Source organism: Pieris brassicae, chromosome 9, assembly GCF_905147105.1.
Source record: "Pieris brassicae chromosome 9, ilPieBrab1.1, whole genome shotgun sequence".
Taxonomy (NCBI): Eukaryota; Metazoa; Arthropoda; class Insecta; order Lepidoptera; family Pieridae; genus Pieris; species Pieris brassicae.
This window is the reverse complement of record NC_059673.1, coordinates 9465848-9490908: the sequence shown is the minus strand read 5'-3', so window position 1 is coordinate 9490908 and position 25061 is coordinate 9465848. Positions and strand designations below refer to the sequence as shown.

The window sequence follows — 25061 nt, the reverse complement described above, 5'->3', positions numbered from 1 at the left end:
GAGTTAGTAAATAGTGCTTTTAAAAAAATATTTATTTTAGAGTTTTATGTTTAGAATGTATGGAGGCGTACAGTGTGGGGAAGTATGGTGAACAGTTCCTCCAACTCTGACGATTAACCCTAAGACCGTAGTTGCTATTTTTTACATTGTTGTTGACATTATTTTATTCTATTATTTATTTATTTCCTTTTTGGTATAAGATACATATAGTTAGCAGGAAATACTTCGTAAGCGCGTTTTAGGGTAAGACGTGATCGCAGGGATATCAGTCATGTCTCTACAAAATTATAAGTATAATGTGCATAATTCCAGCAATATAAAGGATATGTTCACAAAACAGTTAAAGTTCCTAAACATTTTAGAAGACCCAAATGATCCATTAACCGTTTTATTACTTTATATATTATCATACTTCTGGCAACGTTTTATCATCAAGGCTATACTTTCAATATATAAAATTTCTCAATGAAGAGCTAAAAACAGTGCCGAGTCGTAAATCTTTTATAGTCCCATGATTTGTAAACTAATCAATTGATACAATTGATGAAATACGTAATCATGTATTTCATCTTTTTCATTAAATGGATTAAATATTTTTTTTAGCAAATAGAACTGGTTACTTCTACTTTAACATTATACTTTTAATCGCAATCATTTTAGCGAAGCTTTCATTTCATAGTTACTGTTTTTATAAACAAAACACTTAAATTCAAATTAGGATATCATAAAATCTGCTATCATCCTTTCAATCTCTATTGTATAAGCATTACTTGTCCTCAACGTATCCCTTACTTTCGTACTAACTGATCTGAAATAATTATCGTGAATGAAAAGGACACGTGAGTACTTTTCATTGTCTACATATTATATTTTAATTGTTTCGTTTCGTTCCATTAGTTTTGTCTAATCTTATGTAGCTTTGCATATTTAATTTCTTGTCACAACTGCAACGAAGTTTAAATAAATAAATACCACCGCGCGAATATAACCGGCAAATTCTCGTGCACGCTTATATGAATGCAAATATATCCGCGGATATATTTGCATTCATCCAAAACTTATTCTTGGATAAATATTTTACAAAAATCATTCAGAATAAATGAGTGGAGATAATTTATTTTACATTTTATAAATTTGCTTTGAAATGATAAGAAATAAGATTCCGTCAATCTCATTTCGTATAGGTTGCTTCTGACAACATCGATCGTGAAAATAGTACTGATTTAACTTTACTACACTAATATTATAAAAAGGAAAGATTTCTATTGAATATTATTGAAATAGTCCCCGAAAATATTCGATTACAATTAGACAATGTGTAAAAAAGTAAATAATTACTGTTAACGTCATCACAAAATAAGAATAAAAAGACCCCCCTTCACCCTAATAGTGCTTACGTAAAACTTCAACGTTGAAATTAAAATTAAATATCGAAACAGTATTGACAGATTATGGCTCGTACATAGAATTAATAACATTTTACAAATCAACATAATTCGTTTAAACGAATCTTATATATTTGAATACATAATTTGTATTTAAATTTCAGATTACGATAAAAAAAGTAGCGGAGAGTTTATTGCCAGTTCTTTTCTTCCGTTCTACGCCCTTGTTTTGAGAACTAGCAGTAAATGTAAAATTTGAAGCTGTTCATTCATATTATGTTTGTAATTTTAATATGTAGTAATAAAGTAGATTCAACGCGAAGCAGACGTTTCATTGCACAAAATAGTTATACTAATCAAAAAGCAACCTTAGTTATCGCCCCAACAGAAGCATTTAAATTTAATGAATATTATTTCTTATATTGACGTTCATAAGTGTACATTTCGTTACTTATATGAATAAATAATTTTTGACTTTGACTTATGACTGAAACTTAATATCATATCACACCCTCTTGAGTTTAGCCCCTGAACTAAAGTCACTATTTACAAATTTGTAAATTATAAATGATAATATTTTAAAAACAAGTAACATAACCTTAACTGAACTAGCACAGCAAGAATATAGTTGTAACGTTGAAATACTGCGTATTAGTCTGTATCTGTGGCCTAGTCCAAACCAAAGAAATGTTATCGCCGTTTTTGTGATTTTTTTCCCTTATATTTTAACCATGTTCAGAGAATTGTTTAACTTAATTGATCTTAGAAATGAGGTATTGGTTTGCATATCATTAACTGTCTTTTATATTTCATATTACCTGCTGGAAGTCGTCAAGGTAAAATCTATTATTATTTAAGGAATAAGTACGCCACGTAACTGTTTTAATGGAGAGTCATATAGAGTATGCCATCATGCCTATTGCGCTAGAGATTTGTACCAAGATTGAAGCTAGGTGTGAATCGAAACTATTTCTCATAACATCAGTATTATGAACTACATCGAGAAAACGGTTTTACACTGAATATATTATGCTCCACCACTTCATTTGAAATGGGTTACTTTTACACACTTACTGTACACTTCCTCGATACCCCTCTTATTATTCAATGTTCTAAGTAACCTACTATTTTTTCTCAATCACCCAATATGTAGCTTGTTCTAATATTTCAATTACGGTTTAGAAATTATGTTAAAATATATTTTCAAAAATCATATGGAGAATTATATACAGAAATTATTAGTTTAAAAAAAGGTTATGAATAAACAAACAACTAAATAATATCAATTAGACCAAGTTTTGCACTCTGAATTGAAATCAAACATGGCTAATTAAATGAGTAGAAAGTTAAGAGAGATGAATGAGTGAGAGACTAAGAGTTTAAGATTTTTATTTCTCATACAGTACATGACATTTACTTACACAACAAAATACTATAATATATTTAGCTATCTTATAAATTAGGTGAATTACAATTGTTTTATAATATAATAATTTATGTAAATGTTCCAGAAACCATTGCTGATATGTGGTGATGGTGAATTTCGGGACTTGCTGCAGTCGCAAGTTGAAACGCTACGTGAGCCTTTCTGGCCGACACCTTGGTGCGTTGAGGCGCGACTGCAGACAGTGCTGGCATCGCTTCTGCGCACGCGGCTCCTACCGCCGCTCACCACCACCAGGTCGGTGACCTCCAGACCGAGCAAGAACGCCCGGCTGTCGTGTTGTTCGTGACGAACGGAGTTGTTTGCAGACAGATCGTGCGGCTGCCAGACGGCGGACAGGTCGCGCTCGACTGGGTCGAGGAGGAAGGGGCCGGGCTTACGGACGGAGAAGCTCCCGTCGTGGTCGTCGTGCCGGGGTTGACCGGAGGGGCCCACGCCGACTACGTGCGCTGCGTGGCCGCCGCCGCGAGGGGCCTCGGCGCGCGCTGTGCTGTCTTTAACAACCGCGGACTTGGCGGATTGCAGCTCACGGTGAGTGACCGCGGCCGCGTCCAAGCATCTCCGACGTCACACTCAACCTCAACCTCCTTCGCGTTCGCAGACCCCGAAGCTCTACTGCGCGCTGTCGCACGAGGACTTGGCAGCGGCGCTCGTGGCGGCAGAGGAGCGCGCGGGAGGCGGGCCGCTGCTGGCCGTCGGCGTGTCGCTCGGCGGTCTCATACTGGCGCACCATCTCGCCTCGCGCGGAGAGACAACTCGGGTGCGCGCCGCGCTCGTTCTATCTTCGCCGCTGGACGTGGAGCGTGCGGCCGAGTGCCTCGCGCGGCCGGTCAACGCGCCGCTGTCTTGGCACATGACGCGCTGCCTGCGTCGCACGCTGCGGGCGCACGGTGCGCTGGCCGGGCGCTGGTCGGCGGCCGAGACGAGCCGCTCGGTGCGCGAGTTCGATGCGGCGTTCACGGCGCCACACTTCGGGTTCGCGTCGGTTGAGCAATACTACCGCGAGGCCAACCTGCGCGACAAACTGGGGCAGGTGCGGGCGCCGCTGCTGTGCGTGTGCGCGGCCGATGACCCGTTCCAGCCGCTGGCGGCGCTGCCGGCGCGAGAAGCGGGCGCGAGCGCTCGCGTGGCTCTGGCCGTCCCGTGGCGCGGGGGCCACATCGGCTTCCTCGAGCGCTGGTGGCCTTCGAGCGTCGCGCGCGATCACTTCCTGGCTCGGCTGACGCGCCAATACTTTGCCGCGCTGTTGGCCTCGCCGCATCTGCTGCATCGGCCCCCTCCGGGACCCGCTTAGCGTTTGATTTTCGACGCACATTCCGTTTTAAACTATCGATATCGCCGCGTGCCTTTGAGAAACGTTGTGTCGTGACGAGGTTGTGATTCGTACGTAATATTTATTTGTTGCCTGTTGTTGCATCGTGGAGCAAAGCTTAATTATACTTCTGGCCGAAACCTGAATAAGTATGAACGGAACTTTATAATTAAGTTAACGACCACTTCACTGTTTGTTGTGATGGATATATTTATTAATAGATAAGTAAGAAAAATATTTACAATTAAAACTTATTTGCTGTTGGAAGATTAGAATATTTGGTGAGCTGCAGACAGCCCTCGGTTGTCTTGGACACCTGCCATGTAGTTGTAAGCAAAGGTTCAATACCAAATTACGTCCAAAGAGATAATAAACAGTATCTGTGATTTGAGTGACCGCCCAAAGCGCACATTTCAATGTATTTTTTTATATAAAATGTTGAGACAAACTATTGTGATTTACTTTTGTTGGGCACCCAAAGCCATCTTGGCTCAACTAATTGTCCCCCCTATCCTCTCCCGCCTCCTTGCAGAGAAGAGTGGGCTCACAAGACGAGACATAATAAATATTTCCCATCAAGGAGCGCGGGGTCGGAACGTGGACAGAAAGGCCTGCAGCAGCGTCTCCGCTCTCAGCCGCCGCTCGGCGTCGGGCTCGGCACCAAGAGCCCCGCGGGCCTCCCGCGCCGCCCGGACCAGTCCCCACGCCTCCCACTCGCCCCACGCCTCTTCGCCTTCGTCCGCTTCGTCGCCGCTCCCCGAGAGCGAGTCCGGAGGGCGGAAGGTTGCGCCGCGCGAGTCGACTCGCTCGAGGCCGGGCCACAAGTGCGCGTGCAGCGCGGCTCGCGCCCTGTCCGCTCCGCACTCGTCGTCTGACGCGGCGTTGGGCGTCAGGGGCACGAGTTCGAAGCGGCGGCGCAGCCCCCAGGCGACCAGACCGTCGGTCTCAGGCCCCTCGAAGACTGCCAGGCGGATGTGCGGTCGGCCCCCTCCGGTATCCGTAGCCGTCGCACGACTCTCGGCCTCCTCCTCGCCCTGCGCGATAGAGACGGGTTGTATGCGGTCGCTCTTCGTCGATTCAGGAGAAAGTACGCGATCGCGTTTTGTCTTACCTCATCTACAAGCAAGTGGATGACGTGCGCTTCTAAACGGCCACCGAGGTGAGTCGGTGGTGGCTCTCCATCTGGCCAGACAAGCAGACGCACTTCGGCGCGGTAGTACTTATTTTGTATGCGCCACACGCGGCTTTCGTTTGTCTCGATTCCCTCAGTCTGGTCTTCAACTAAATCTGTTGTAGTAAAATAAAAATTCTGAATTTTACTTTTTTAATATCAGTAACTGAAACTGAGACGAATAGTGTTTAAAGTAATTGTCTACAATTATTCTCAATTTATCAATGCAGAGATTGCACATCCCCGGGACTAAAAATCATATATTGTTTGATCCTGTTTCATGTGACTCAGCATAACATAAAATTAATTAAGTGCTTAGATATTTCTTTGATTCTTTTAAAAACAAACATGTGTTCGAGAAGTAAATCTATTATGATTTATGTATGCAGATGCAGTAGGATAGAGCAATATTTTACTTTGAATATATCAACTCTAAAAGACAATCACAACAAAAACTAATATTATTTTAGTCTCATATCTAATTTGTTGAAAGTACATCTCTTCTAAATTGTTAGAAATATATTTCTTAATAATGAAACAAATCTGCAACATGTATTTCTCTATAAATTAAATATATAAGTTTATATATAAAAGGGACAACTTACCAGCTAAAAAATTTTTGACACAGGTTAAATTTCTAGTGCTTATCAACACTAATGGCAAGCACTTATTTTCAGTCATGTTAAAAAGTGGGATAAGATTTGTATGCACTACTGCTAATTTTTCTGCTAGTTGCAACTAAATCTAGATATACTAGATTTAAGATACTACTGAATGCATTATAATTTTAAAGATAAAGTAAGAAATAGGTTTAATGTCCTAACACAAACTATAAAGAATTATTATGATCCTACGAATTTGAATTAATTTAAAATTTTACAAATAAAATGATTGTATGTAAACATTAGTAATATGAAAATTTGCACAGAATACAGATGTCGAGATCGACATGTACATGAACGCTTTTAATTTTTACGTGACTAACTGCTCTTGTCAAAAACGCGTTTTTGCCAGCAAAATAACGGTCTGAGGCAAACGCCTGAACGTTTGTAGATTGTTGAAAAACGAAAGTAAATTTGTGAAAAAATAACAGTTCGTTCCGACTTAATTACGATAGCTTATTTTTTTTAAATCGGCTTCACGCAGTGCGTATTGCCAATGCCACAGACTAAGGTAAGGAATCGGAATAGTAAAGAAAAGGAATTTTACTTCGGATGAAATTGACATCGGATAAGCAGGTTAAAAAACTATATCTAATACAAAAATACTATATATATTATGGAAAGGAACAGTAATTAATAATATATATATACTATTTGTATACATATGTACTTATAATTGTATACTATTAACAGTAAGAAATAAACATAACTTTTTGTATACATTATAAGAGCAAAGATAAAATTCAAATTCAAAAATAATTCGCTTAGATTTCTTTTAAACATTGACCAACTGCTGACACTACTTACGTGTGTTCCAAATTTTAATAGCTGGAGGTGCGCAATACATCAACAGCTCACTTAAATAATATTGTTACGAGCTAGGGGATCGGATAGAAAATGCCATCGAAATGATCGGATGAAAATAGATTTATTCAAGGGTTTATTTCTTGAAAAATCAATGAGGAATTTATGGGCACAAATTAATCGCAGAGATGCACTAATTACACACACAAAAACAATCACTTATGCACACTTCACACAGTACTTTATCACTTGTATTCACTTTATCGCTTCGGTGTTTCTCTCTTGTTATCGCATTCAAAACTAAAGATGACTAGTCGCGTTTCGGCTCGCTTATATATCCCTGGGAATAATTTCCTAACAATACTCGAGAACTCTCTAGGTGGGCTTGCTACTGAGTAGCGATTGCACAATTCTAGAACGTCCGCACTTTGTCTCTTTCGCACGTTACTCCGTCCTTGTCGTACGGCGTTCTAGAGTGCTCAGTCTAGTTTCGAGAAAGTTCTGATCTTCCCTCTCTCTCTCTCGTATCATTTCGTCCTTGTCTCACACCTAGAAAGTTTGGTCTAGAATATTCCTGCATCAAAGGGGTATACCTAGGTCTGAAAACGCCTGAAAACGGGTCTCCTGAAAACTGCACCACTCTACTACACATGTTCTGAAACCGACTGAAAAAAGGTTTCAGCTTCCTGAAAACAAGGGTAACATTATGGAAATTACAAATTTCTAAAATGTGATTGACCCTCTCCTGAAACAGTCAGAAATCATATTACAGCCTGCTGAAAAGTTCTCTAACTAGTGGAAAAATCTAGAAACATTGCAGTCGACCCGTCTTCGTAACAATATTATGTATGTGTGAATAGGTGTAAGTGGTATTTAAGATATTGTCTTTGAACAATAAATCAGATTTGAATATTGCTCTGTCGTATTCATTTCTCGCTTCCTTTCAAAGTGGCGAAGACTACTTCAAGCCCTTAATTATCGTGGTGAGCCTGCCCGATAGCTTTGAGATAATCCCACCACCTCGAACCATTGATCCTACCCGTAGGGCTCCGTCCGTCTGTTACCTTTGGTGTCTTGGTGCAGACATCCCGTACTTATTTATGTATTTATACACTATTTATGTGTTAGGGTACATCTGTAGGTATTAGGGATCCGTAGGGTTGTAGGTTCTTACATTTCACCCTCTCATATATTTAGTTATATTGTGCGGCTTGCTCATACATACATACTCACAGTTATCAACATCAACGTCGACGAAAAGGTTTATTATTATTTTTTTAGGCCTTAAATTATTTCCCGATCCACTAATATCTGGTTATCCTTTGTGTTAGTAAATATTTGTAGAGTTGGTATGTATCAGGAACCCTCTCCGGTAAAGGCCTCTTCCAAGGCTTGCCATCTTTCTCTATCTCGAGCTATTTGCATCCATTGCGGACCCGCGATTTTTTGATGTCATCATCCCATCGAGCCTATGGTCTGCCTCTGTACCGTTTGTCTGGTGAGCCTCTCCATATAGTGACTACTTTCGTCCACCTGTGATCTGTAAGGCGTGCTACATGACCCGCCCACTTCCACTTCAGCTTTAAAAAACTGAAGTGACCAAAGTCTCTGATCACTTCATTTTGTGCCTTATCTTGTCTACCTTTCTAATACTTAGCATGCTCCTTTCCATGCCTCGTTGACATGTATTTATATTGTTTTTTGTTTTATTTGTAAATTTCCATGTTTGACCTGCATATGTCAGACAATATTTGTTTGTTCCCAGTAAATATTTGATATTTGTGACGTCTTCTCTAGTGGGGTTTTCGACCTTCCTGCTAACTAGATTGACCGCTTGTGCGATATCCGGTCTGGGTCAGGTTGATACATACACTAAAATTCCCACTGCTTCCCTATAGGGATATTCCTTCTCCAGGGCAGTTTCCTGTATCGACTTTGAATCGCTACTTGCTAGCGTGTCACAAGGTTTGGCATTTTTCATGTTGTATTTTTTTAGTACGTCATTTATGTAGTATCTTTGAGTAAGAATTATTCATTCTTTTGAATTCTGAAATTTTGATTTCTTTTTTTATTTCCATACCCAGATAAGTACTTGGGTTTTCATTCTTTTTCATTTCAAATTTGGTTTCCAGTTTCTTCAAAATAACTTCGATCTTTTTCTTGTCTTATGATCTCATCTGATTTAGATGCGACAATTGCTTATTAAAGTTTTTATTTCACATTGACTTACTACTGGGCTATAAATTTCTTCAAAATCCAGGTCTCAAGTGATGGATTTCGTAGTTTCACTTTAAATAAAAGGCGATGTGTCATCAACAAACAGTCCTATCTCGTGAAGCTCCTTTATAAGAAATGGTAGGTCATTTATATAGACGAGAAATAAGAAGAGACCGAGTATGGAGCATTGCGGTACATCCATAGTAACAGTCGATCCCCGTGATATCGTTCCATTTATATTGAGCTTTTAAATTCTAACGCTCAAGTATGATTCCACAAGCTTTAGCGCTTTTTTGCCAATGCTATAGTATTGAAGTTTTTTGATTAGGATTTCGTGATGGACACAGTCAAAAACCTTTGATAAATCGCAAAAAACTCCAATGGCATCATGAGAATTTTCCTAAGCATTCAAAATCTCGGAAATTAGTTTAATGCCAGCATCGGCCGTGGAGCTCTTGTAAAACTATATCGCTGACTATGCATAAGTTTATTATTATTGAAGTGTATCAATAATTGATCAAGAATAAGTAAAATTCAAAAATTTTACTCAATGCAGGCATCTGAATGACAATGAGCATCTGTTCTTTTCTGTTCTTCATATCTATGGATCTAATATTTGTGGGATCAGAACGGGCAGCAGCCCGTTTTGAATAACGGTGTGATTTTACTTAGCTTCATCTGGTCTGGAAAGACTCCACAATCTATACATCCATTAAATATTATAGGAAACTGAATTGATAGCATTGATTACTGGTTATAAAATGAATACAGACACACCCCAAAGATCTTTAGTTTTTTTTTAAAATTTTAGTTGTTTAAATGTTTTTATAACATCATGGCTGGTAATGCGGCTAAATATAAACTCGTCATTGCATAAAGGAACATTCTTTTGCAATAATAAAGAAACGTCTGATGGTGATAAATTCAGAACGTTAGTACTTAATGGAATGTAAGTATAAATCTCTTCAAATTCTACTTCGAGGTCGGAACTAATTATTTTGCCGTTATAATTAATTTGCAAAATGGGAACCTTGGCAACCACAGAATGCATCTTCTTCTAGGATAGAGGACTGATGTGTATGTGGAGGTACCACATACATAATGCTTTTACATGACCAAATCTGCAACAATTGTAATACTGTATAGTGGGGTAAATGTAAAGATGGGAGCTACCTTAATTAGCGAAATTTTACTTGCTAAACGCAATTAATTGTCTATCAAATGTAAGATCCACAGTTTCAGTAGGTCTAAATTCACTGCCATCACTAGTAATGATACACCGTCAAATTCTTCTTCCTTTTCAAATTGGCCGGCATCCAACAGCTTCATTAATATTTTCTGTAACTTCTTCATCTGACAACTCAGCAGGTGTGCCTCTTACAACACCCGTACACGGGTAATAGTAAATATTGGGATAAAAACCTTATATTCGACTGATTGCAAAGCAGGGTTGTTTAGGAAAGATTTGGAGATTCTGGTTTTTTATATTGATTGCACGAATAAATTTGCGAATCAATGAACAGGGAAGAAGTAATTTGAGTATTGGTATTATTATTAGAAAGGAAAGCAATCACATTCATTTTGTTTTATTTCCTTGCGCTCATGACGTTTCCAACTTCCTCTCTTTTTGTTACAATGAGAGCAATGTTTATTCACAGTAGCTCTACGTTTTCGAGCTCCACTGCTAGACTTCACAGATCCGTCGGTTTCCATGCCAAACTCCTCAATAGAAATTGTTACAATATAACCAACCCCAGGGTCATCAGGTCAACCTCTTTTAAATAACATTTAAACAAATAAAACTAAGAAATCACAAATATATTTATACAAACTACACTTAACTACTTGTCCAAATCCAATAAACAAAATAAAATTTAGGCGCCATCTAGTGTGCATTAGAAGTACTAGGTTTAGTTGAACCTAATGCTTAACTAACCTAACTTTCTATATTTAAATATCGCATTTTTGCAGTATATATATATATATATATATATATATATATATATATATAGAGAGAGATATATTATATTATGCCCCATGGGGCCTAACCACCACCCTCGCGAGGGAGGGTGTAGCAAAAGCTACAAGAGTAGAACAGTCTAGACCACAGAGTACGTCTAGACTCTTAATTTTAGACTGTATTAAAAAGACGTTAACCAAAATCATAGAATAAATAGTGACAAACCAAAACTATTTTCAATGATCATTGACTTTTGTTATTTGTATTTATATTTATTTTTTGTCACAGATGACTGATATGTAATTGCTTTATAAAATCCTGTTTATCTAACTAGCTAGATCACTGTTTCTAGGGGTCTAAAATATAAATATTTTTGTTCAGTGCTATTGGATGCTTTTTTTAATGTGGTAATCGTAAGAAGCCTGTCATGATCTAATTGAAAAATATATTTTGTTTCTACGTTAATCTTTAATAAGTATATAATAACTCGGCACTTATATTTTTTGGTAGCTTGCTGAATTATTTTTGACAAAACAGTGATGGTTGATTAAGGTTTTCTGTGCTCAATCAAAATAATTATGAATGCCATGTCGTGGAGTGTAGAAGACGAGGCTGTTATAGCGACTAATACCGATGCTACCGAATGTAAAAGATGCGCGGTTGAATTAGGCTACTGGAAAGATGAATACATCACATATTTTGCTAAACACGTCGACAGAAAGGCACCAGAGATTAACCGTGGTTACTATGCTAGAGTGAAAGCAATAGAGATGTTTATACACCAGTTTCTGGAGGTAAGGATCTCTATCATTATTTACTTTATTATTGTTAGAAAAAGTAAAATGTAAGTGATGCTGTTTTTGTGGTAACTTATTCAGAAATGGTGTTTTTGTAAAATTGGAGGGCAATGAGTCTGCATGTCAACCAAAAAAGGTAAAATTGCAGGCCATGATCTTGAATTTTATTGATGATGTTGACTTCTACAGGCCTACAATTGTTTTTTTTTTTAAATAATACACAAAGTACTACAGTTACTATCCTTGTATTAAAGATACTATATAATTTTAACAAGACACATGAGCTAAACATGCTATAATTTGGTTACAGAAAGCATTTTTGGATAAATTCAATATAGAAAAGAATAGAATTTCGAATTTTTTACATCACAAGAGGGTGTGATGTATTTGCTGAGAATTTTACTTATAATATAACATAATAATCCTGTCGGCTGTTATCATATCCTCTAATTTAACTTCTAACACATCTTCCTTACAATATTGCATCAAAGTTAATTAGCCTAACTTTGGTTCTAGCGATGTGGCACAAAGTGCCAGATAATTAATCTGGGCTGTGGATTTGACACCCTGTATTGGCGTCTCAAAGATACCACGCAGGCCGTCAGCAATTTTGTGGAGTTGGACTACCCTTCTGTGATTGGCAAGAAGTGTCAAATCATCAAGCGGAACAAAGCTCTGCTGGAGAAAATCTGTACTGAAGGTTAGAGTATACACATTAGTCCGGTGAGTATCCCTACCGCGGTCCAAAAGTGACATTGTGATATCGTGGCACAGACGGCGAGGTGGTGGTGCGCAGCGGCGACCTGCACGCCGAGGGTTACCATCTAGCGGGCTGCGATCTGGCCAATGTGGCCGAGGTCGCCCGCAAGTTGGCCGGCGCCGGCGTGCGAGGCGATACGCCCGCCTTGCTGCTGGCCGAGTGCGTGCTGGTGTACCTGCGGCCGGTCGCCGCCGACGCTCTGCTGGCGCACCTGGCTGCCGCCTTCCCGCGATGTGTACTGCTGCTGTACGAGCAGTGCAACCTCGCCGATCGCTTTGGCGAGGTGATGCTGCGCAACCTGAGCGCGCGCGGTTGTGCTCTCGCCGGTGAGCGATTCTGCCGCGACCCCGCTGCGCAGGAGCAACGCCTCCTGGCCGCCGGCTTCGAGGCCGCGCGATGTTGGGACATGGAGGCCGTGTGGCGTGCATTTCCCGAGGAGGAGCGTACGCGTGTCGAGGCGCTAGAGATGCTGGACGAGCGCGAGCTGCTGCAGCAGCTGCACTCGCACTACGCGCTGTCGGTGGCCACGCGCGGCGCACTCTTTGCCGACCTCGACCTCAACTGCTAGAAGCTGCTTCGCCGCTGTCCACGCACCTGGCAGGGTCGAGTTACGGCTGCTCTATCTGCTCGTAGATGATTTTCCTTTTTGATCTAGAGATCATTGTCATTGGTAATATTACGAGTTGTTATGGTAAAATATATTCTGTACGCAGAATAAATTAATAAAAAAACCGTTTCGTTGTAATAGCAATGTGTCCAACAATACCTGCAGACTGGCTCATCATTTGTTTATGCATATTCGTACTGTTAATGAGTAAGTCATATCGTTTCAGGAAACTTCTTTTATTTATGAAAAGGTCAATAAATGTTTAATGTTACAAATATATTTTTGTTTAAATAAATGCGCTATTTTAATGTCTAATTATTTATATAATGTGTCCACATTCATTTAGACCACAGAAATAGTTAAAATTAACGCGTGAGAGGGAGACTCGTGTCGGATTTTGGATCAGCTGTTGTGCATAAAGTTGTCGATAGCTTAATCACCTCTAAAATATGTCGAGACACAACAGACTTTTCGAGGTCTCCCGGGCTGACTTTATCGTAAAGCTAGGCTTTCGAAGAGTCGGCGACCCGCTCATTCACGGTTCGCTTAATTTAAATCCCATCGTATTTCTAGGACTTCCTCGAGAGATTTGTCGGATGCCGAGTATACATTTCCAACATCCTATTAAACGACCTAAATAAAGCTGCTTGTCTGCAAAGCACTTCGGTTTTTTGTAGCAAGTACAGTTGAGTTCAAAGTAACAGCGTAACTACGACGATTTCGGAAACCTAAGGTACAAGCTGTTTCAGCCCGTAATTGGGTTACTATTGTGCAAGTAAGTATGTGTAAGTAAACAACTCTGTAATACATTAAGGGCGAGATTGAATATCTTCCATCGAACTTTATCTTCTGAGCGAAAGGCGCTATTGAAACAAACTCGGATTTTGTAAGGTTTTATTTAGAAAAATGGAGTCTACACGTGCGGCAGGCAGGCGGCGAGCGCGCGCCGTAGCGCTTGGCGCACGTCCGGACGTCCCTCGCAGAAGACATGCGTGGCGTGAGGCTCGACGTGCACGAGTGTGTCGTGACGCGGCAGATGCACGATGCTGCCGCCCTCGCCCTCCGCGCCCGCCTCCACCCGCGCCGACCCCACACCCTCGCGAGCCAGCGCACGCACCAGCGCTTCCACGTCCGGGCTGCTCCAGTGCAGAGGTGCCGCACGAGCCGGGGCCGGAGGGGCCACCAGCTCGACTCGCGCGTCGCGCACCCTGAGCTCGGCCGCCAGCGGGGCCGCCCGCAGCCCACCCGAGCCGCCGGCCACCTCGCGCGGCACGGCGCGTGCCGCCAGCGCGCCGCAGAGCGTACCGCGCGCGGCCCGCCTCCGGACCGCAGCTGCCTTGGCCGCGCCGCGCTTCACGACGACCGTCGGCACGTCGGCGCCGACGTGTGGCCGCCCCGCCCCACCGCCCGCCGCGTACTGCTCGGGCAGCGCGAGCTCGCGCGGCCGCAGCTCGCGGACCAACTTGTTCGCCTGCGAGTAGTTGAGCGACGTGTCGATCGGGCAGTGGAAAGCCTTCATGGCGAGCGGCTGGAACGGCGCCAGCGCCTCGACGTACGGAAAGTCCGGCTCTGTGGACAGGGAAGGACGCGGTACAGTCGGTCGGCGGACCGGTCCGGGGCGTGCGACGAGCGGGGCCTACCGGTGAAGATAACGGCGTGCGCCGGGTTCGACGCCCACAGCTCGAGCAGGTGCACGGCGGCGCCGAAGCGCAGGCTGGGGTGTCCGGCGAAGACGACGCAGGGCTGGCGGAAGTCGGGGAGGTGATGGAGCGCCTTGGCGTGGCGCAGGCGGCCGGCGCGAGCGAGCGCCGCATGAGGGAAGGGCTCTTCGGGCAGAGCCACACGTGCCTGCTTGCCGCCCGACACCCACTCGGCCAGGATGTTGCTGTAGGCCAGCGACGCGTCGGCTACCGGCGAGATCACGTAGAGCGGCACGCCTCCGAGCCCGGCGCCCTCGAGGTGCGCCGACAGGCACTCCAGCAGATCGTAGAGCACCCCACTCGGGTACACTGGCAGCAGCACGGAGCCGCCTGCGCGGAGAGTGAGCGCGGCGTGCACGCACAGGTCGCCGAGCATGTGGTCCGGGTTGTGTGCGGGCGTCTGCGTGAGCGCCGCCAGCACGAGCAGGTCTGCGCCGCGCAGCGCCGCCTGGTTGATTGGGCGCGGATGCGTCGTGAGCGTACTCGAACCGCTCACGTAGGCGACCTTCTCGTGCGCCGAGCGCAGCACCCAGTTGGCCGAGCCAAGGCAGAAACCGGAGGAGACGGCGGTCGCGTCGAGCGCCCCGTAAAGGTCGACGCGCTCGTCGTAACCGACCACACGTACGCGAGCCAATGAGCGCGCCAGCGCCGCCGCCGAAAACAGTCGGCGCCAGGCGCGAGGTCGGACCGCCTGCGCCAGTGGCGGAGGAAGGAGGTGCACCAACTCCTTCCAGCGCCGAGCACCAGGTCCGCCTTCGCCCGTAGCGCCGCCCTCGCTAAGCCATTCTGACAGCTCTTCCAAGTAGAACCTGCACAACATTATCTGTAGGAATTCTGTCTTGAACGGAGCTTAAGCCATGCATTAGTTTGAATGTCACCTTCCAATCTGCAAGGTGGGCTCAGTGGCATACACTTGTCCTTTGAATCCCGTCTCCTCAGTGATGAATGGCAGAGCCATCATGCATGTGTAGTTAGAGATTAAGATGACATCTAATTGAGAGAAATCCACCACCTTGTCCAAGGGGGGGCAGAATTCTGGCACGCTGTCCACAAATACGCGTCCACAGCACTCCTTTAATTCCTATATTTTTTAAAATTTGTTTTTAGATTATATTTTAATAAGACCTTATAGTGTTTTTAATTATATACTATTTATTAGTTACTTTGTACAAATCTTAGCAGTGTAATAGGTTGAAATTTTGCCATAATGTAATATATATCTTTATTCATTTTGCCTATATTTATAGCATGGAACACGGCTGTGAGACTATTATCTCAATAGAGATTTGCAAATGAATGAAATAATTTTAATGTATACACGGCTGAAATTGTAAAATGTTATTAGCTATTTTAAAATCTCCTCTTAGCACTGATTGATTGACTAATGAGTTATTATACATGTTTTTAAACTATACTTATAGTAAAATTTTAACAGTAAAGAATTACCCCTTCAAGTAAAGGATCATTTATATGAGGTGGAGTGTAAGTTGGAAGAGATGCCAGACGCGTGCTTGGTACCGGCGGCAGAGGCAGGAAGTTAAGTACTGAGTGCGCCGACAGCCCACAGTCCAACATTATTAGCAGCTCCTTGAAAGACAACACGAAACATGGTTTCGCTGCGTCGCTGCTCAAACAGTACTACGGAGATAATTTTATTATTGTTTCTTATTGAATTCTGTTACATGTCATAAAATTTGAATAATCTTACCAATTTCATCTTTCAATTTATTATATAGCCTATAAATATGATACTTTGCCTATAGATTTTTATATCCTTAGGTTATAGACATTAAACATAAATGTATTTATTGATATTCGTATAAACTCTTTCACCACTTAAACGTTTGATGACATTCATGATATTTATTTTAGTATTTATTAAAAAAAAGGTACACTACTCAAAACTATGTTTATTTTGTTTCTAAATATTGTAACTTGTAAACAGAAACAGACTATCAGACGGCGCAAAATCGACCTTGAGGTTTGACGTATGTGCCACAGAGTACATTATATATAGGATATAGTCAACACTCAACATTGTAGCGCACTAGCGCTACCTAGAGATCATTGTCCTAACTAATATACTACCGAAACGTGCGTAGGCATAGAATTTCAAATTACCATCGATCGTTCTGATAAACTTCGTCAGAGGGAAATTATGAAAGAACATCGTTTCCGTTTTCACTCAATTCGCTAGATTCAGTGATTCTTTTACGTAACCGCCAACAGCGTTCAAACTAGAACTAACTTTTTACCGCGTTAAAGCAAGCTGTCAGAATTCTTGTTTATTATTGCGTCGGTTTTCTACTGGCACAGTCGCAAGTGCAGAATTATCAATGAGAAGTAAATTTAAACTTATGTCGAACTATTATTTTCGTGAAATAAAATTTTACATTTAAAAGTGCTTTAAACGTGTATATATTAAATGTAAATAAACTTTCATATGCGAACTGCACAATGAATTGAATTCAGAAAAAGTAGTCAATACTCTCCTGTTGGTTGTAACAAGGGCCTCACTCACTCACTGATTCACTGTTAAAAAAGAAACCTAAGTAAATGAGGCAATTGAAGAGGCATAATTCTGCTTTCAGTTCCTCACAAGATTTTTGTAAAATCCTTCTCAATAAAATTACGAGAATAGTTGAACCGATCGCTCGTAGAGAACAGACTGGCTTTTGTCAAAACGACTCCTCCATAGAACAGATCAACACACTCCTAATAAATATTGAAGAATGAAAAATAAATATTCGTCATAATGGCAATGATAGATTTATTTGTTTGCATTTTTTGACATTTTTTAAAATGCTTTTGGCAGAGTCAAGTGGATTCAGGAACCCCAACTAGTAAAAAAACTATGTTTTGTGTGTGTTTCTTTTTACTTTACTAACATGTATGTCAAAATGATCACTCCAGATTTTTTATTTTTGTTTGTTTGCTCCTAACAAGTCTTGTACAACGCGTTGTTTTGCCTTTGTATTCGCCTTAGAGAAAACAAACTTTCCTTAAAATTTATATCGCGATGATAAGCGTAGCGAACGTAACCGTTAAATACTCGTAGTAGCGTGGTAGGAGGCTTAAAAATAAATAAATATGAAGGTTAAAATATTTTTATAAGGTTTGTTTCAAAGAATAAATTAGAATTAAGTTGGGAAAGAAAGTCGTCGAAGTCTGGAAATTTACGCATATTATATAAGTTGATGTTATTATTATAATAATATACTTCTTATGGTTAATTACACATTAGATACATTTAAAAGTCAGTTATTAATAAACAAAACGTCGAGGTGTGTCAATAATTACTACATTCACGTTACAACATTATGCTGTACCGAGTATAAATACTTATAAAAGTTTAAAAAATTTCCATGATTAAAGTAGAATTATTATTGGTACTCGAGTCGCGCCATATTTGTTAAACTTCTTTGTCAGTAGGCATTTGGTCAATTAATTTGAATTTTATCAGAAACCTAACAAACAATTATGTTTAGGAACGTTGAATATTTAATTTAATATTCATGAGGGTCAGAACATGACGCAGAAGTTCGATTAGGTAACGTCCACCATTCGAAGGTGAAGTACGAGCGAGTTCACACGTGCAGCCATGGCGAAAATATTCACGCGGAAGCAGGTAAGCGAGCTCGAGAGCAAAGAAAACGCGGCAATCATCATTGATAACGTAGTGTATGACGTGAGCGGTTTTCTGGAAGACCACCCTGGTGGGCCCGAAGTTTTACTGAACAATGCCGGCCAAGACGCATCTCGCTGCTTTCACGAGGTTGGCCATAGTGAAGACGCACGTGCCTGGCGAGAGCGCTTTCGCATCGGGGAGATAGCAGCCGAAGATTGTTGGGAGGTACTCAAGCCACCTCCGGCGTTTGATGTCGCCACAACGAAGTTAACTTGGAGCGGAGCGTTGGACGTACTAGCTCCGCCGCTGCTCTTCGCAGCCGTTGCTGTTCTCGGTTACATTTATTTCTTTTAACTCGTTCTGTGCAAATGTTTTCTGAGATAATGTGGAAATGGGACATTGGTGGAAAATTAAGTTTCGTTTCTAAAAACTTGACAACTGTGTGAACTAATATAATAAAAATATACGTGCTTCCAATATAACTGATTTCACGAGCAAACAAGGATACTAATGAGGTTATGGAAATGAAATGTGATCCGAAGTCCATTTAAACAAAATATGTATTCTAAGATTTTATTATAAGATATTAAATATTTTGTCAATATCTTGTTTAGATTTGAGTGGGTTTTGATGGAACTGTGAATTATGGTCTAATTGTGATATAGTATTTATTAATTTGTAAATAAACTTTAATAAAATTGTTGAGTTATATTTGTTAATTGGATGTTCGGCACTGAAGGCTAACTAGTCCAATAGGACATTCACGTCACGAGGCAAGTTGCGTTCTCTGATTGCTCAAGATTTACAAATACAATACCTATAATAAATATGAAACTAATATACGCAATATTTTTTAATGTCCATTAAAATAAAAATTTCAAGGTGTGAAGAGGCAGTCCTAAATGCATTACGTAGCAAATTTTATATCAGTTATGTTATTATTTACGCTGTCGAGTCGTTCAAGGTCATTTAATTTAAATAAAAAACAGCTACGCTTTATTCTCTATGAGGGCATTCAAGGTGGGTTCAAAACAATAATGTAAGTTTGTGCTGGTATTTTTAGTAAAATATAGTAATATGATATAGTACTACTGCTGATAGACGTTTGCACTTTTATTCATAATTTTTCATTATTATGATGAATATTCATTATTATGGTTGGTCACGAGGTTAAATGAATAAATATTTCTCCTGAAGAATTGACACCAGGAACCTACATAAATAAAATAACGTTGACGTAATACGTGGCACTGTGTAAATACATATGATCTTCTCAATTGGTATAGAGACTAAAATATTAAAATTGGTAGGTAATATGCACGATAAACAATCAAAACATTAATATTTTATGAAACACCTTTAATACAAAATTTCCATTGAAATATTTAGCCACCATAGATCGACATTATTAAATACTAACTTAATTTAAATTTATATTATTTTTCAGTTAATGTTTTCTCTAAATTGAAGTTCAGGAGTGATGACTGGGTTTTAAATTAACGAGCTATAATGTGCGAAGACTATTACGAATTGACTTCGTCAATTATTTGACTGTCTCTTTCTCACACATCCTCAAAGAATGAATGTTCTTTGCTGCATCTGCATCGAATTGTCTTGATATGCGTTACTTACTTTTCAATATATTCAATATATTCGGCATATCGCTCGCTATAAATTATCATAAGAACATAGACACAAATCACTATACTTCGCACAATATTAACTAGGCGTATCACGTTCTGTAACTCGTGCCATAGAAGTCCTTTCTAGAACAGGAGGTAGTAAAGCAGCGTGGCCAGAACGCCTAGAGCTACGGGCAGACGCCAGGCAGCGGATCCAGAGTCAGACGAGAGCGTAGTGGGCGAGTCGGTTTCGTTCCAGGAGCGCTGTGGAGTCTCCGACTCGATGCGATCAGCAGCTACAACCTCGCCCAAACAGTATTTCACCATTAGCTCTTTGGCGTCGAGACTGTGACCAACGTCATGGAACATCTCGCTGGCTTCCTGTCCTGCTACCTGCAAAAACACTTCGTGGCCACCCGGATGATCATCCTGGAACTTAGTCAGGTCGTAGACGCGGTTGTCGATGATTACCAGCAGGTCACTTTTGTTATTCCTCCGAGACACTTCATTTCGCGTAAACTGTTTTTCTGAGCTCATATCTGCTCACATGCAGTTCTTGTGCTGATTATCACAGACGTGCGTTTGTGCCGGGCGTGTAAGCCTTACTGAGTGAGACGCGCGGACTGGTTATGTACTGAGGTCGAGGCTCGCGTCCTCGACTCACAATTTAACACATCATACTCAGATAACAAGCTGATACGAATATCACATATGTACTTTGTATTGTAAAAATTGCCGTCTGATACCTGACGTTAGATAGTATAAAGGTAAGTTTGTATTAGGTGGGTTGGATAGTTTGTAGTCTAACATAGGAAATAATCTTATTTTACAGAATTTAATTTAAATTGTAATTAATCATCTTCAGTTTTCGGTTGTCCAAAATTATTTTGTGGACTTTTTTGATGTTTTCGTTGGTAACAGCCTTTTTGGGGCGTCACCTCCGTGCAACGTCCTCCGTTTAAACTTAGCAAACCACTTCACAGCGGTTTATTTTTCTGGTGCAGAGTCTGAATAATATTTATCAAGCCAAGCCTTGATTTTAATAGTATAACGCCAAAATGCGATGCTATATTAACACACGAAATTTATTTTATCCATTTTTTAAACAAACAAAAATTCCTTCACTCAAAATACTACGTATATGTCACAAACTAATTGTACAGCTGTTAAATTTATACACGTGTCTTAGGTACTAGTATAGTAAACGTGTCAGTCTACAACTTTAATCGTGACAAAGACCGACTATGAGAGTGAAAAGAAATATCTTTATATTAAATATGAGCAACAAATCAAAATTCGGCAAATCCTAAATGAAAATAAATGTGTTTTAGTTAAAACCAAAATAATTAGTTTAAAGTTGAAATGAAATAATTTCAATATTAAATATTTTATTTGAAAACAAACTTATATGATTTATGTATACATATAGTTTTGTTTACATAGTCTTCTTATAGTACATAATATTTAAAAGTGTCTACTTAAATCGAATTTATTGTAAAACCTTGACTATTTTTTTGTTATATTTACACGTACTCTAAACAGACGTCAACGCAACCAACATTTACAATGTATCGTCTGTTATCTAGTACCGTACTGTTTTGTGCGGTGGGCGCTTCGCCAGTTACCACGGCCTCTTCCAGACAGACCTTTCAAACATTCCTTTAGGGCGTGGGGTGTAGGAAGAGAAATTTTACTATTTGTCTCTGTCACCACTCTATTTATTATTGATTAAATAGTATCTAAGTGTAATATTGTGACAGAAGTTTGATTTACAATCAATATATTCCTAGTTCATCAAACTTCGTTATAAATAAATAGGTTGACGTCAGGAGAAGTTGAGAAATAACCAGTATTTCCTCAATCTTCTGTTAGATATTAAAATAAATTCGCTATATTTATAAATATAGTTGTTTTACTGTATTCAGAAATTTATCTCAAAAATCTTTATTTTTGAAATAAATTTCTTCAATCTAGCGGATTCTTTAAACAATTTAGATTGAAGTAATTACCAAATTAATTATCATCTCACTAAGATTTCAATTCCTTGAACACGAAATCATTCAACATAGATAATTAAATTACACTACAATAATTTACAGACTTTATTAATTACATCTGAAAAGAATAACAATGAAACAAGTGTGACTGCCAGAACTATTAAGTATTATGTTGTTACTGTTCCAAAGTCCAAACAAGTACCTATACTCAAGCCTCTCTCGTAGATTACAATAACAATTAGTGGTACTTTTCAAATAATTATTTACACGAACAGCAAAAGATAACGATTTACTCACAATCTGTCCCTCTATAATCTTTGATATAACAATTATTTTTTAAGGTGATTTCTAGTGTGGCACGGCATAAAAATATTACACACACTTTTTTTAAATTTACGAATACTTATGAGTAAACCATTTTTATTAATTAATTTGGAATACTACAGAGTATACAATACATATTTTACAATAGTCTTTCAACAAGATAATTCAATAATAAAGGCATAATCAATCTTAAAAATTACAATGTTACACTGACAAATGTATATTTAATTTGGTCCTACGACTGGTCATCGTATCCTGGACTCTAAAGTAGTTATGACATTCCCGGATAAAAATGATATTTAAAATAAGATTATATACAGTGAATAGTTTAACTCGGAAAACGACGATCGAGTTGTGTGTCTTTAAGACAAAATTCGATACTTTTCGTTCGACTCACGGGATACCAGAACCAGAGGAGTTGTAAGAGTAGGACTGATACTAGAACTGACGGGCACTTACTCGTTTGTGGCACACCTTCTGCCGCGACACTCGCTGTTAAACCGCCCTTACCGCACCGTACGTAGGTGCTCTATTTACAACTGCTAATTCGAGCGAAAATTTACAAAAATCTAATTGTGAGACGTTCCATTTCACTTACTTTATAACAATTATACGTAACGATTCTTTGAGTTTTAATTACACATTTATCCTTTATTCGTAAGTTATTTAATTAAGAAATAAGATTTTCTGTACAAGAGTAGCCGGCACCGGTTCGTCAATCGGTTTCACGAGCACGGCGACGTTGTCTAGGAACGCCTGCGCGGTGAATATGAATCCAGAGGACTCGCAGTTATATTCCGTTCATAAAAAACCTTAGTTTAGACGCGTGTGGTTGGGCGGCGATCAGCTCGCGAGTAGTGCGGAGCGCAGACGAGCGTGCAGTAGCGAGGCAGCCAGCAACAGCGCGATAGCCCGCGAGCTGTCCGACAGACCCGCCGACCCCGTCTGCATCGCCGCCGGTCGTTCCCCTGTCCACACACAGCGCGTGTTAAACACGACAACTAGACTGCAACATTTATCCTTTAAGATGCTAGTGTTCTGGTCCAGAACAACTCACATAAGCGTTAAAACACTTAGTACAGGAGTGTTAGTCAAATTAGAACGAAGAACGAGAGATATCTATTGCAAATAAGATTAGAATGAAAAAATAATTCAAGGATTTCCCCAAATAACCTTTAAAATTACACTAGTTGGAAAATATGCAAATTATATAACAATTTTATTATATCAATAATTTATAAAATTTATACGGCGTGTTTTTATCTGGACTACAAGTTGACCTCTAATGATACTATTAAATCTAAAGTTAAACACTGCGCGCGTTCTGCCCTCTATCTCGAAAATGTTTCAAGATATCAAAAAATGTTTGAAACAAATTTAATATGTTATATTTGCAATATATTTTTTACCTTTGACGTTGTAAAATCTGTAGTCAGCGTTATCTGCGGTTAAGTAGGTTTTGAGACAAGTTTATGGTACCAAAATAATGGCTAATACTAATACTAATTATAGCTGATTATCTCGCTCCGAGGTGAAACCCCTAAATTCCTGGACTAACTGTTGACACGCTTTGGACGTTGAAGAAATTGAATTAGTGTAAAAATAATCTAGAATGTGCAGCCCAGACATAAATCTAAATCCCTCTCACCGTTGAGCACGTGCACTCGCACGGAGGCTAGGTCGGCGTTAGAGGGTGCGCAGGAGTAGCGGCCGGAGTCGGCAGGCGCAGCGTCCTGCACGAGCAGATACGACGTCGTGGCCGCGCCCTTCTCCGTCACCACCGACACGCCGCCGCGCGCCGAATCGTACGAGATCACCTGCTTCACACCCACGCCACCTTCACTACTCTGCTTTACACTTGCGCTTTGGACTCACAACAATTCACTTTTAAATATGAGAATACTGTAATCTCGTGAGAGAATTATTATTTTAAGCAGACTTGAAAACACCGTTGACACGATTTTAATTAAACATGTAACAGTTTACCTACGCGTGCCATCGTCACTTACCGTACCGTACGAAGAAGCAACTCATGAAAGAAGGCTGTCGCTAATGGCCCCGTGTTGATTTCATTTTGTTGTCTAGTTGGATAATTAGATTTAAAGGGTTTCAGATGTGATTTATTAAGAAATCGGTTTTGAGTTAACCGATTTTCAGACGATACGTGCATACGCATCATAAGTGCATATTAAAGATACATTATATAATGGAGCAATGACATTAATCGAGAACTTCTTATAAAAACATTATGTAAATGCGGTGCAAGGCGGGTGTGACAGGCTCTAAGCTTCTAAGATATAACAAAGTAGTAGAAGTGAATAATTACTTTTCGGCCGCTCACCTCGTCCTCGTGGTACCAGAACACATAGGCAGGGGGCTCGGGGCTGAACTGGATGAGGCAGGTCAGATTGATGGTGGATCCCATATCCACATGAAGGTCGGGGCCACCCAGGATACGCGCCGATGGCACTGAAATACCCATCACGCGTAACTTTAATATGTTTTTTATATTCTAATTTTATTAAATATTGTAAAAAATATTTTTTCTTCTGTTTCACCGTCATTGTAACTTATTACTTAAAAAAAATCAAAATAAAACAATTCAATTACACAAATCACGTATAAACGCGGTATTGTAATCTATGATATCTGTAAAGTCACGATGATAATT

The 25061-nt window shown here is 40.2% G+C and overlaps 3 protein-coding genes and 1 long non-coding RNA gene across 6 annotated transcripts in view; 1 reads left to right on the top strand and 3 right to left on the bottom strand.

Moving 5' to 3' along the window:
• Positions 1-2757: 2757 nt before the first annotated feature.
• Positions 2758-6480, bottom strand: LOC123714135. The gene is made up of 3 exons (XR_006754277.1): positions 5918-6480; positions 5253-5428; positions 2758-5175 (listed from the first exon to the last, which is right to left on the bottom strand). It is a non-coding gene; the product is annotated as an uncharacterized LOC123714135 (long non-coding RNA).
• A 4576-nt stretch (positions 6481-11056) lies between these two features.
• Positions 11057-13500, top strand: LOC123714149 (leucine carboxyl methyltransferase 1). The gene is made up of 3 exons (XM_045668314.1): positions 11057-11749; positions 12269-12452; positions 12527-13500. The coding sequence occupies exons 1-3, from the start codon at positions 11534-11536 to the stop codon at positions 13078-13080; spliced, it is 954 nt and encodes a 317-aa protein (XP_045524270.1). The 5' UTR covers positions 11057-11533; the 3' UTR covers positions 13081-13500.
• Positions 13501-13999: 499 nt separating this feature from the next.
• On the bottom strand, positions 14000-16799 carry LOC123714148 (integrator complex subunit 9). The gene is made up of 5 exons (XM_045668312.1): positions 16528-16799; positions 16266-16457; positions 15698-15900; positions 14760-15628; positions 14000-14688 (listed from the first exon to the last, which is right to left on the bottom strand). Exons 1-5 carry the CDS (start codon positions 16534-16536, stop codon positions 14033-14035), a joined length of 1929 nt encoding a protein of 642 aa, XP_045524268.1. The 5' UTR covers positions 16537-16799; the 3' UTR covers positions 14000-14032.
• Positions 16800-21488: 4689 nt separating this feature from the next.
• The window catches only part of LOC123714657 (zwei Ig domain protein zig-8-like), a 157764-nt gene continuing 154191 nt past the window's right edge, over positions 21489-25061 (bottom strand). For 2 of the 3 annotated variants that reach the window (XM_045669017.1, XM_045669018.1), the window contains 3 exons: positions 24717-24859; positions 24039-24210; positions 21489-23358 (listed from right to left, as the gene is read on the bottom strand). In XM_045669017.1, the coding sequence (XP_045524973.1) occupies positions 23234-23358; positions 24039-24210; positions 24717-24859 (440 nt within the window). In that variant the 3' untranslated portion in view covers positions 21489-23233. The remainder of the gene's footprint in view (positions 23359-24038; positions 24211-24716; positions 24860-25061) is intronic. The other variant, XM_045669019.1, reaches the window with a different exon arrangement.